The sequence below is a fragment of the Melanotaenia boesemani genome, chromosome 4 (genome assembly GCF_017639745.1).
Source record: "Melanotaenia boesemani isolate fMelBoe1 chromosome 4, fMelBoe1.pri, whole genome shotgun sequence".
In the NCBI taxonomy this organism is placed as follows: domain Eukaryota; kingdom Metazoa; phylum Chordata; class Actinopteri; order Atheriniformes; family Melanotaeniidae; genus Melanotaenia; species Melanotaenia boesemani.
Window position 1 is genome coordinate 25,814,128 of NC_055685.1, and position 13,813 is coordinate 25,827,940.

At 38.0% G+C, this 13,813-nt stretch overlaps 1 protein-coding gene across 1 annotated transcript; it reads right to left on the reverse strand.

The window, feature by feature from the left end:
* Positions 1 to 4,820: 4,820 nt before the first annotated feature.
* On the reverse strand, positions 4,821 to 7,957 carry LOC121637770 (CD209 antigen-like protein E). The gene is made up of 6 exons (XM_041982041.1): positions 7,716 to 7,957; positions 7,185 to 7,274; positions 6,927 to 6,986; positions 5,767 to 5,909; positions 5,555 to 5,655; positions 4,821 to 5,356 (listed from the first exon to the last, which is right to left on the reverse strand). The coding sequence occupies exons 1-6, from the start codon at positions 7,831 to 7,833 to the stop codon at positions 5,209 to 5,211; spliced, it is 660 nt and encodes a 219-aa protein (XP_041837975.1). The 5' UTR covers positions 7,834 to 7,957; the 3' UTR covers positions 4,821 to 5,208.
* Between the last annotated feature and the right edge of the window lie 5,856 nt (positions 7,958 to 13,813).

Genomic DNA, 13,813 nt, shown 5'->3' on the forward strand with positions numbered 1-13,813 from the left:
GGGGTTGAACTGATCTGCTACTGAGATGTTTTCACTTCCATGAAGCAAAAATTCATTCAGCATCATGTCACCACTGTTTGCTTTGTTAAAGCTGCCAAAGAGGAACAAGAGCTGCCTTGTTTAGATCTAGCAGGACATCTGATTAGAAGTGTCCATTCTGTAAAAACAGCTACAATATTGGACAAACCAAGGTTGAAAAGCTCTGTTGTTTTCAAAATTATTACAAGTTATAGTTATTATTCAAATTATGAAGAACTGTACTAACCTAGTGTTGCATTTGTCCCATTTAATGTCAGTTAAAACTTTTCCCTCATCTTTTTGACACAAGCTGTTGAAAAACACTTGCTGGTTCATCATTTGCACAATTTACTCTGTACTGCATTTTTACTTTTAAAAATAATTACAGTACGTTAAATGCAGTAAAAAATACAATAAAACATACATTAGAAGCTGCCCCTGGCATATTTGATTTTGTAAGATAACAGAATTAGACTCGATATTTATATATATATATATATATATATATATATATATATATATATATATATATATTATGGATGTAAAAAGTAACACGTTTACGACGTTAATTAATTTATGTAATTGATTGCGTTAAAATTTTTAACACATGCGCAGCATGACAACCCCATCCATCATTTTTCTGTTACGATGACATGACGTGGAAAAGCGCGATGGGAAAGATCAGCCAGATGGTTCTACATATGAACTTGAGAATAAACACAGTGTTAATACAGCAACCACGGACGTCACCTACGTGGAGAATGGGGGTATATTAACACGCACTCATTTCCCGGTGAGAGGGTTCTACACAGACACTTTTCCTGCTTCCCGCACGTGTCTGCTCTAGTGATTCTCTGGTCCTCTCTCTGTTTGTGTAGCGAATGGCTGTCGGTGATCACCCAAAAGTATTGTTTTTGGCAGGACCTTCTCTAACACAGTAGCTGATGAAATGATGTAGCTCTTTCTTTTCTCATGCGCCTTTGCATGAAATCTGCATGTACTATTACTAAATATCTGTAATGCCTTTGTTTTGTGTAAAGCACTTTGAATTGTCCTGTACATGAAATGTGCTATACAAATAAACTGCCTTGCCTTGCCTAGAAAGAATTTATATTTCAGCTACGCAGGAGTGGGTCTAGAAAAGTTCTGATGGGTGCCATGCAGGAGCACTGACCAGGAAAAAAGTGTAAAACAGTGAAGAAAAGCTTGTACAACAAACAGCCAGTGATCTATTTTATCAACAGGTGTTTACTTTGGGTGATGCTGCTGTAGGACTTTTATTACTGCTGTACAAATACTTACACTTCAGTGATAAAAGGAAAAACCTGTTTTTATCCAGATCATCAGTTTTATCAGAGTTTCTTTATCAATGTTGGCTGTTGGTGAGCTGATGCTGTATGAATTCTTCATTATCATCTAGAACATGGTAGAGATGATTTAGAAAAGACATAGAAATCCATGCTGAATTTACTGACCCTTGGACATCTGTTGTTTGCCCAAGAGAAGATCTGTTAACACTAAATATTTGTAACATTGGTTCGATTCTGTTGAAAAAATGCAGTGAAAACAGGCAAATTTCAGGCATATAAAAAATTCACGAATGGTGATTAATTTTTTTTAAATTATTTGAAATTTGTGATTAATTTGAAAGCTGTGATTAATCTGATTACAATTTTTAATAATTAGACAGCCCTAGTTTTAAGGTGAACAAAAACTGATCCCATGTTGTGAAGAGGCCCTCATCAATACTTTAGCCAAAACTGGTCAACAATGCCATCTAGCTGTGAATCTAACAACTAACAAGCTGCTTTTCATAAATTTAGTTTTTTTTTGTTTTGTTTTTGTTTTTTTTTTCCTGGACGCCAGAATTAGCAGAACTCGGTCAGCAAACTCAAATTGTAAATGAGGAAGAATTGATTCAGTCAATTCATTTTGTCAACACACATTTGCTAATCTGGAGCTTTTACAAACTTTCACCTGAAAAAGCAAATAATCAGGTTTGCTGTTGCTCCAGTTCATCACAACTGGACTGAATTTCTCACTCTCCTACTTGCATCCTCACATCATACACCATGTAAGTGAAAGTTTGCATTCCCCATCCCACTCTTACCCACCCTGATGCCAGCTCTTCTCCTCCAGACTGCATTACACTTCTTGTTAGGATCCTCAGCAAATCCATCCGAAAGCTACAGATGCATCCATAGAAATTCCCCCAATATCTGGCAGAACTTCACACCCCATGTACCACAGCACGATCCCTGCTCTTCAAACACACACCGTCTCTTCCCCCTCAGGACCAAGACTGGCACTATGGGGGACCGGGCTTTTTGTTCTGCTGCCTCTCACCTGTGGAATGCTCTCCCTGAAAACCTGAGGTCTCCACAGGCTTTTAGGAAAATTTTAAAAAGGGACTCAAAACCTTCCTTTTTAAGAGATATTTTAACTCTTAAACTGTTTTATTGCCTGTGTCTTGTAGCACATTGTGATTGTCCTTCACTGTAAGTGCTTTACAAATTATTATTATTATTATTATTATTATTGGTTTAACAATATTGCTAACTAGTTCACAGTTGGAAGGTGACTGAAATAGTTAATATCTACACTGTGAGTTTATTATTTCATGTCTGAGAAATTTGGTTTGTTTAAAACAAGCTCCATTTTGTTTGTTTTCTAATGCAGTTCATATGAGTCAGTCTAAAATTTGTTAGTGTCTTCAGCACTTCCACACGGGTTAAGAGTAGTGATAGCAGCATGATGTGAAAAACTGACATCATATCTCTGTTTTATGTAGATTTTCAAAAGATAATCAAATTTGTGTAATTTAATCTGTAGTTGTTTAAAATTACATCTTTATGCAAATTTCTTAAACATAATTTTATATGGTGATATTGAGCTTGATATTGTAAAAATAAGAAGGTAATATTATTCCCATATTACTCTTTTATAATCTTTCATTTTTTTCCACTTTCATTTTCATCCTTCACAGTAATGGCTAATTCATCTAACTAATATTATTCATTTCCCATTTAATGACTCAGTATGAATAGTAGCTTATAATTCTAAATCAAGCTTTATTGTCTTTTTTTTTTGTTTGTTTGTTTGTTTTGTTTTTGTTGTTTTGGTTCTAAACTCTATTAGCATTCTCTGTCTGTCCACCAGAGGTCTCTAGTGTCTCTATTTTTTTTCTTTCCCCATCTTGCAACCATCCACACATGGCCTTCATCACCACACCAGCATCCACCTATTGCTTTTGTCGTGTATAAACCTTCACTTTTCCTGCTTCTACCTGCTGCCGTCACATGCTCACAATCTCCAGTCAAACCAGTATATATGCAGCTTCACTCACTCTTTACCAGATTGTCTTTGCATTAATGCCTGATTCTCCAGAACTTAGTCTTGGCCTGCTCTATTGGTATCGACCCAACTTGCCTCCTATCATTGCTTTCACGCCTCTGTACCGGTATTGATTTGGTATGAGAATTTTCAAAGTTAGAAACTTTTCATGGTAATTAACGGGAATTATATGTGAGAATATGGGAATTAACCAGAAATTTACTAAATTTAGGTTTATTCACTTGACAGGGAACTTAAATATAGTTGAGGAAATTATACTGTAGTGTGTAATCTTGGCTAAAACAACCATATTTAATGCAAGCACAGATGAATATCTATGCCATTCAATCACATGCACACAGCACACTGCTGAGTGCAGGGTTTTTGAGGCCACACCCCCCTACATGAACTGGTGATTTCTTCATCCCTGGAGGCCACACTTGAGCTTGCAACTACATAAAGTCAACTAAGTCCACACTCAGCAAGGTAGAGCAGTCGTCTTGTAACCTGAGGGTTGCCGGTTCGATCCTCGGCCAAGTCGAGTTCATGTCGAGGTGTCCTTGGGCAAGACACCGAACCCTTAATTGCCCCTGATGGGTCGTGGTTGAGCACCTTGCATGGCAGCTTTTGCCATCAGTGTGTGAATGTGTGTGTGAATGGGTGAATGTGATGTATAATGTAAAGCGCTTTCGGTAGCGTTCCAGGTACAGTAAAGCGCTATATAAATACGGACCATTTACTATTTACCATTTAAGTTTCCATAATATTATGGGGTAAATTTATTTTATACATCAATTTCAAAATATTTTAAAGAAAACACAAGTTGTTAACTATATATTTGTTAATGCCTTTGCACTAGTGGTTTTAAAAGCTTTATTGTTATCTTATTTTACAGAAAAATGCCACGTTTGCCATCCGATATGTGGAGGCATTTCACCCAAACTAATGTTAAAGAAAAGTCTTTGTATGTGTGTAAACATTGTGCAAAGACATACGTAAAGAATGCTACAAAAATGGAGCAGCATATTGTTAAGTGCCACAAATTTCCTGAAGGCTAAATACATATATTTACAAATTTCCCCAGCTTAACTTCCCATGGAAAGTTTCTGAAAATTTATAGGGGATAAATTTTCCCCTTTGCAAACATAGATGCTATTTTGTCCACTTCACACCCTTTACAGTAAGTCTTTCACTACATTTGGAGTCAAAGATGTCAGTTCTCTGTGTGTGGCATGTGGGTGTTTTTTTTTTTTTTTCTTTCTAAGGTGAAAGTTTGTAAAAGCTCCAGATTAACAAAGGAAATGTGTGTTGGCAAAATCAATTGACTGTTATATTATTCCTTTACAACTTGAGTTCTGCAAATTTTGGCACCCAGGAAAAATACATAACCAGAATTTATGAGAAGCATTTAGTTAGTTGTTAGATTGGCATCAAAATGGCAAAGTTGACGAGGTTTGGCTAATGTATTGGTGAGGGCCTATTTACAACATCAGCTTTTGTTCACCTTAAAACACTTAGCTTCTTTGCCATAAAGCATTTTTTTCCTTTTTTTTTTTTTTGTTTTAAGCACTTTTTAAACTAGGCAAATATTTTAATTTACTCTGACTAACATCACTGCTTGAGCTTTTTCTTGTCAGTAATAAATACTATGATTTAGTAATTACAGAGAATAGTAAAGTCTTATAACAATTGTTTTCACCAACAAGCAAATCATGTAAAAACAAACAAACAAAAACAACCAAAAAAACAAAACATGATAATAAAACTGTATCACACAAATTATTGATTGTGAATTTTGATTTTATGTTTTTAGACTTAACATGTACATTTCAGTTTAGCAAGACTTGAAACCTTCAGTTAAAGATACACATTTTTCTCACAGATCCAAAAGTTCTGCGCATCACATGGTTCGTTATTCCAGCTGTTTTCTGTTTCATGGAACCTTATCTCTACACAAGATTCATTTTTGCCTTCAAATCTGTTGGGCTCCCCTGGGCTCCAGTAACTGAAACCAAAGAGAAGAAGATAAACCACATAAACAATAAAAATGACAGCAGAATGTTTTCACAAAGAAAATCGTGGAGTGCAGGCCAGTTGTTTAACTTAGAATTCAACACAATGAATTTGGAATAAAAGCTTTTAGCTTTAAATGCCTTTGGTTTCAGGTTTATGTTAAATTTTTATACAAAAACAATGTATAAACCTTTTGGTCAGTGGAGTCCCGTCCACCCATTTCCAGTCCCCTTGCTTCGTGCTGTCATTTAGGCCAATCCATGTGAACTTGTTAAACTGTCTTGTGAAATCCTTACACAGAAAGTCAGTAACTGATTGAAATGAAGCTGATTTTGCATTCATCATATTTTGCGCTATTTTGCTCACTATAGTTTCACATATAAATACATAAGAAACACATACCTGTTCATCTTTGGTATTAATGATCACCAGGTCTGCACCTCTTCGCAGACAGTCCTCTCTACTCTCCTGCCAGGTTTTCCGGATTAATGAAATATAATACAAACTGGGATGGAAATACACCCATCCCTGTTGGAAATAGTCAACTGTTGTGGGATGACAAAACATTCAACAATATTATATTATTTTTAATTAGAAGATATTGATACATTTTATATAAATTTTGCATATGATACAGAACATCAAAGGCTTGTGTCAAGCAGGCAAACCAACAAGTGAAGAGAGATAGAGGTGATTATGAGCGATTGTTTAGCCCTATCACTGTATTTGTACATTTTATTTACAATTGTGAATGATGAAGGTAAAGATTTATTATTTATAATTCGTCTGATATTTTACAGACCATGGTCCTCAGCCGGAAAAGGGTGGAGTGCTCTCTCCGGGTCTGCGATGGGGTCCTGCCCCAAGTGGAGGAGTTTACATATCTCGGGGTCTTGTTCACGAGTGAGGGAAGGATGGAGCGAGAGATCGACAGGCGGATCGGTGCGGCGTCCGCAGTGATGCGGGCTCTGCATCGGTCTGTCGTGGTGAAGAGAGAGCTGAGCCGAAAGGCAAAGCTCTCGATTTACCGGTCGATCTACGTTCCTACCCTCACCTATGGTCATGAGCTGTGGGTAATGACCGAAAGAACGAGATCTCGAATACAAGCGGCCGAAATGAGTTTCCTCCGCAGGGTGGCCGGGCTCTCCCTTAGAGATAGGGTGAGAAGCTCGGTGATCCGGGAGGGGCTCAGAGTAGAGCCGCTTCTCCTCCACATCGAGAGGAGCCAGATGAGGTGGCTCGGGCATCTGGTTAGGATGCCTCCTGGACGCCTCCCTGGTGAGGTGTTCCGGGCACGTCCCACCGGAAGGAGGCCCCGGGGCAGACCCAGGACACGCTGGACAGACTACATCTCTCGGCTGGCCTGGGAACGCCTCGGGATCCCTTCGGATGAGCTGGTGAATGTGGCCGGGGAGAGGGAAGTCTGGGTTTCCCTGCTTAGGCAGCTGCCCCCGCGACCCGACTCCGGATAAGCGGAAGAGAATGGATGGATGGATGGATGATATTTTACAAGGTTTGGACTTTCAGATGAAATATTACCATTTTGCCATCCTCTCACTTACCAGCCAGTTTTCTTAGTTTATCTAAATCCTCAGTCCCATTATTGCAAATGTCTGGATTGTCTGAAAGAAAAGAGATGCATGTTGTTTACAACAGTTTGTTAACAAAGGCAAAGTGACACTAAAAATATGACTGAATTTGATGAAAACTTTAATTGACCTACACACTTCAAAATCATAAAATCGCAACAAGAGTCCTATTTTAAAGATACTTTAACTTTGGACAACGACAAAGAATAGACACAATGTTGAATAACTCACAGAAACCAAGCCGCAGTGAGACATTGAGAGCGACTTGTAGGATACAGAGGAATCCAAAGCTTACAGCAACCAGTTTGTACATCTTTGTCCCTGAAAGCAGAAAACACACTCATATGGAATCAGAGTACACATGTAGTTACCATCACTAAATCAGGAGTGGATTAATAATGGATCTAATGTAAGCACTTTGAGTGTCGCCAGCAATAAAGCACAATATAAATCTAATCCATTATTACTATTCTTATTAATAAAGCTGGAAAGCATACATAAGCTTTATTCAGCAAACTTATCCAGATAACTCAGGTCTACTAAATGAAACTTTGTATTTACTTTGTATATTAAATTAATTATTAAATAAATTATACTTAAAATTAATTATCATGCAGTCAAAATAGCATTTTAACATGTGCATCATGTATTGCATAGAAAGTTACAGTTACTGTCTATATAGTAACTGCAATAGTAATTAAATAGTTGAATTTAGCTTTTTGGTTCAAGTCATAATGTTCCCTTGAAGGACTTCAGTCTTACCTGGTGCAGAATGATGCACTTCATTGTGTATATCAGAGCGCCTGCAGGCTGATGGATCTGGTAGATTTGCATAATCCATGGAGATGTCAGTTTGTTCTCTGTGGACAGCTCTTGCCATCTTACCCTAAAAAATATGGTTACCCCTTTTCAATAGGGAACTAGAAGAAAAAAACTTTAATATAGGCCAGTATGTTAAATTAAAGGATCATTAAGCTATATTTGTTATTGGTAAGCATATTAGAATCATAAAACTATACAACAGGAGGAAGGCTTATGTTAGCTCATAAGTAAATGTAAGGGCAAGTTGCATTATACAGTTTCAACACACTAACCGTCAGTTGTGTCACTCCACTGATTTTTCAACATTGGGCTGATGTGTGCAAAGAGGATGAGTTGTCTCAGCTTGACATGCATGTCTTACCAAAGAGGAACTGCTGTGGGTTTATAACATTTTTCCTTTTACCAATAAGGTGAAATTTTAAAATAGCACGTGGGATATTTGAAATGAAGAAGAGGTGGTTGTGTTTCTGTGCATGATCAACAGTGGCTGTAAATTTAGCGGAGAGTTGCTCCTTCACATTGCCAGCATTTATCCATCTTTTACCATATTAGGTCAGAGCCAATCTGTTACCCCTCAGAGACAGGAGAAGGATTAAAAGAACTTTAATTTATATACAGAACACAAATGAATGGTCTTACACAGGCAGGCAACGGTGGCGTTGACTGGGTGTACTGGAACCATGGAGGGAGAGAGAACAAGTCCAGTTAGGACAGGCAAGTAGGTTAAAATGTTAAAATGTGATTAAAGAAGTGGTGGATCAGAAACTCTCTTGTTCTAATAGGTAAAATACCTTTTGGAGAATATATTTGCATTTAAAGCTCTAATATCTTTCATTGGGAATTTTGAGCAGTGATGGTTGAAGTGATACCTACAGAAGTTGATGCTGTAATTTGCTGTAATTTTCTACTACTGAGGCCCAGCAGTCTTTAGTATGAAAACCTCCAGTTTCATAAATTAGACTGCTGCCTGGTAATTAATTGAAGACTCCATAGTAATCATGCTTTTTTTTATTTTATTTTTTTTTCAGTTAACACTGTTAACAATGACAATGAATAACAATAACACTGACACAAGGTGTGCCATCTTTGGTAACAATGAGATTACACATTAAACTTTCCAGCATTGCATGCAAATCTCATGATGATTGATGTCATCATAGGAACTTGTTATTTCTCAAACCAGAAGCAAGTACTGAAATTTATTTGTTATTTATTTTTATATAACCTTATTTTCATATCATTTTACTGGATTAATACATTTACTATCATAAATTTAAAGCATGTTAACCCATAAAGGCCCGACCCATGAAAAAATATTAAGAAAAGTCCATTTTTTTTAATATCAGGTCTTTATTCGGCCCCTTAACAAAATGTAACAAAAAAATTAACATTTTTGCGGGGGATATCTACCATTTATTACCATGTGATTGTTTAAAAATATTATGATGTGGTTTTCTGCTTCTGGGTATCTATTAGGGGACAGAAGACATGTATCAGATTGTGTTCAACAGGATTTTAAGCAAAGTTTATACCATAAGTTAAAGCAAAATGTCTCAAAAACTGTATGCGACAAATATGTCACGTTGGGCTCTTTGGGTTAAACTATGTAACATGCTACACTAAAAACAGACCTCACTCACTGAGGAAATGTGTGAAAAACACTGATGAGAGTCATGCTAGCTCAGTAATAGCACCAGATGTTCCAGCTGAAAAGCAGGGTTAAACCAGGAACAGGCATATCACTATAACACAGTGCCTTCTGTCGTTAAGTATCTCACTAGCACCAAATTATAATCAAAATGTCTTTATTGAAAAGGAAACCAAAGAAAGGAAAATCAAAATTGAACAAAATTTAAAGAAAAGCATACAACCCTCATGTAATTAAGCATCTTCATACCATAAAATGTTTAAGTGGTGTCAAGGATTTTCTGAATATATACTGTATATGATACAATATATATTTCCATTTTAACAGTTACTGTGGTCATTGTTGCTTAATAATCAGTCTGAATATATCTGCTTTGCTTAATGCAAAAGCACAGGGTATTTTACAAGTGCATGACTTCTACATATACTAACAGTATACTCTTGAGCTTACACTATGGACTAGTACACAAATCCCTCGCATTCAACCAGAGAAGCTTGTGTCCACACGTCACATTGTTCCAGCTGTTGAGTACTGGGTGTTGGTGAGACATCATTTTTGATTAATCCACCACTTCATTAATCACATTTTTCTCTTATTTTTTTTTTACAACTAAACTGACAACAATTTATCCAAATCTTATACTGAATTACATGAAATTTTATTCTTCATAAACCACTTCATGTGTTACAAGTCATGGTTATAGCTACAGCATTACATAGGTCAATACCTAAGAACTAAATCAGCAGCAATAGAGAATATAAATATGTGACGGGCCAAAGAGGGTGTGTGACATATTTTAATTAGTACATACAGTAGTTTATTTATTTTTTAACTGCATGTTATTTAAATTGGTATATGATTATGTTTTTATATTTTAACCGCATGTTTCACTTGTTTTATGCCTTGGTTTTATGCAGTATTTAGTATTTTATATTTTTAACACCCTCTGAAGTCAATCAACCCTGATAGTTAGCCCAATTAGAGACAGGTGTGCACGGTTCTGACGGGATTTAGGCGGAGCACACAGAGTAAGCAGGCAGAGAGAGAAGACGGCCGGCAGAGAGAGAGAGAGAGAGAGAGAGAGAGAGAGAGAGAGAGAGAGAGAGAGAGAGAGAGAGAGAGAGAGAGAGAGAGAGAGAGAGAGAGAGAGAGAGAGAGAGAGAGAGAGAGAGAGAGAGAAGACAGCCGGGAACATGGGTAACCAGGCGGAGCCCACAGAGTGGCAAGAAGGGCGGCCGAGACTGGAGAAGGCGACGTGCCGCAGGGCCTCGGAGGAGTGGCGGGTGGATCATGTCTAGAGCGCAACAGCAACGGATCTATGGGTGCAGCTACCCAGCCCTGGGTCGCAGGAACTCCGTATCGCCCCAGGAAGACAGTGGCTGTGTCCGAATGTCCATCCTACTCCCTAACCCCTCCCTCGTTCACTACAAAGGGCTGCACTACATAGCACACTACATAGTGCACTCATTCTCTTGGCGATTCGGACACGAAGCTGCCTATTTTTTTCTCGCGGCTAACCACGTGATTACCGCCGTCACCACGGTGAAAACAACTCACGACAAGATGTCATTCCAAATCCAATCCAAAGCTGTGTGTAAATGTTTTTATTTTTATTCCTTATGTTTTATTTTATTCTTTGTTTGTTTGCTTATAGGTAATTTTGTGCAGCTCAATTTTTTCGCCTCCTTGCGCCATGTTGAGCTTCTGCCAGCAATGCATTGTGGTCCATATTGACCGTCTAGTAACTGTTTTAACTATTTTAAAAAGCATTTTAAACTGTTTTTAAAAAGCTTTTACCTTTTTAGTGTGGTTTAACTCTGCTTCCCCTGATTCGAAAAGAACCTCCGGTGGCGGTGTCTGGTTCATCGAGACAACCTGTGACAAATATAAATATTTGGGATGGCTGGAAAATTCAACCTTAAATATTCACTCTCTAGCCTTGAGTCATCATGCTTTAAGCACCTATGTAGGCAGGTAGGTATAAAAGACAAAACTGGTTATTCCACCCAAGCAATCAATAACCTTAGGTACAAACAGTATTTGGTTAAGAAAATAGAATCTCATGAATTTGCAGTATCTGCTTTGCTTAATGCAAAAGCACAGAGTATTTAACAAGTACATGACTTGTACATATACTTACAGTATACTCTTGAGCTTACACTAGGACTAGTACACAAATCTTTCTCGTACAACCAGTGGAGCTTGTGTCCACACGAGGCATTTTTTCCAGCAGTACTGGGTGTTGGTGAGACATAATTTTTGATTCATCCACCCCTTCATGTTTTCCCTTTATTTTTCTCCCTATTTTATTTGTATGACATTGTTCTCAAAGAATGTTTGGATCTGACCCAATATGGTCAAAGATAGATAAAAAGTTAATTAGACACTGGCAATGTGAAGGAGTAACTCTTCACCTAATAAAGTTACAGCCGCTGTTTATCATGCACAGAAACACAACCAACTTTCTCATTTCAAATATCACACATGCAATTTTCACATAGAATTTCACCTTGTCGGTGAAGGAAAAAAGACATTCTTATAAACCCACAGCATTTCCCCTTTGGTAATTCATGCTTGCTAAACAGAGATAACTCAGCTCCTTGGCACACATCAGCCCAATATTAAGAAATCAGCAAATAAGCAGAGTGATAACTGCTTTGATGGTTAGTGTGCTAAAAGTTTATAATGCCAACCTGTGCTGAAATTTAATTCTGAGCTGGTACAAGCCTTCCTCCCTTCTATTGATAGTTTTACGATTCTAATGTTTATCAATAACAAATATAGCTTAATGATCCTTTAATTTAACATGGTGACCTTTGTTAATTTTTTTCCTATAGTTCCCTATTTAAAGGTGTAACCATTTATTTTTATTCTCTTTCTTCTTTTGTAGTGGATTACATATCAGAATTATTCAAAATACAGTTTCCTTGACCACTGTTGGTCCAAGTCAGAGGGTAAGATGGCGACCTTGTTTCCCGGGATGTGCAATTGGAAAAACAGGGTGGGTGCTGGCCCATGCTGGATGGTTGTCTGGGGGGACCTGGTTCTCCTGGGCAGGGTGCAGGCCCTTTTGGAGGGGGTCAGCTTCTGGGCTTTTGGGCCCTGGAACCTTCGCTCTGGTCGCCCTGGATGGCAGGTCCCTGGCGGGGCCAGTGGCAGCTGATCTTGGCCCACTGGGGCCTCTACCCCAAGACCACGGGGGGCTCTGGCTGGGGGCTCCTCTGCCACCCTCCAGGTGGGACTGGGGTCATCTTCAGAATGGGGTAGCTTGGGTTAATGCTCCAGGGTTTATAACCTGGTTCTTTGGACTGCCCTGGTCTGGCTCTAGCCTCCATGAACATCAGCTGCTGCCTCAGTCTGCCTGTTCCTGTTTGTTTATATGTTGTTGTTGTCTAGTTTTGGGAAGGTTTGAAATGGCAAAAGTTTCATTACACCTGTTGCAATGACAATAAAGTTTCTTTCATTCATTCATTCATTCATTCATTCATTCATTCCATAGAGGCGTGGTAGCATTTGCACGATCTCACTCACTACTCCTCATCGCTCCTCATTCCTCATACTCTGCATGCTGACACAGCCACTGAGTGGTCCAGTAAGTTTATACCAATGGGTCCAGTATGTTTATAATAAGAAGTTTTTTTTTATTATTTTATTTTATCTTAGTTTGTATTTGGTACTTTGGTTGTTGTTGTGATGTGATACTTTTGTGATATGTCTTTTTGATTTGGTTATTATTTAAGCACTCTTGATCACTGGTAGCTCTGTTTTTCTGTAAAACCCATAGGAAATTTTCTGGTATGTTTATGCACAAGTGTAGCAGTTTGTTGTCTGGTGATGGTGTAGACTGAAGGGTCGTTGCCTTCTGTCTGTGGTGTTTTTGTCTTCTCTTTCTTCTTTTTGCTTTCCCTTTTGCTTCTTTTTGTTGTCTTTCATCTTTTTCTGTCACGCCTGGTCAGGTCAAGCAAGATTACGTAGATTCCATGATTCAGTTCAAATAAACAAATGAATGAATCAGATCAAGAGGAGCCTTATACCCATAAGCCTCCCCTTGGCAAAGCAAATTTGTTCGGCACAACACAGCAACCAGACTATCAATCTGCTTACTATGATGCTGCTTGCTAAACAAATATGACTCAGCCTCTTTGACACATCAGCCCAATGTTGAGAAATCAGCAAATAAGCGGATTGATATCTGCTCTGATGGTTAGTGTGCTAAAAGTCTATAATGCCAACCTGCCCTTACTTACATTTACTTCTGAGCAACTCTTCACTAAATTTACAGCCACTGTTGATCATGCACAGAAACACAACCAACTCTTCTTCATTCCAAATATCCCACATGCTATTTTCATATAATTTCATCTTATTAGTAAAAGAAAAAAAAATTATA

Bases quoted from the DNA above. Each gene is read 5' to 3' on its own strand.
- LOC121637770 (XM_041982041.1), bottom strand. From the start codon at position 7,833: ATGGCAAGAGCTGTCCACAGAGAACAAACTGACATCTCCATGGATTAT. The intron at 7,275-7,715 runs GTAAGACTGAAG...TTCTGCTTTCAG, and splicing joins AGTGCATCATTCTGCACCAG to GGACAAAGATGTACAAACTG. The intron at 6,987-7,184 runs GTGAGTTATTCA...CTTTTCTTTCAG, and splicing joins CTCACTGCGGCTTGGTTTCT to ACAATCCAGACATTTGCAAT.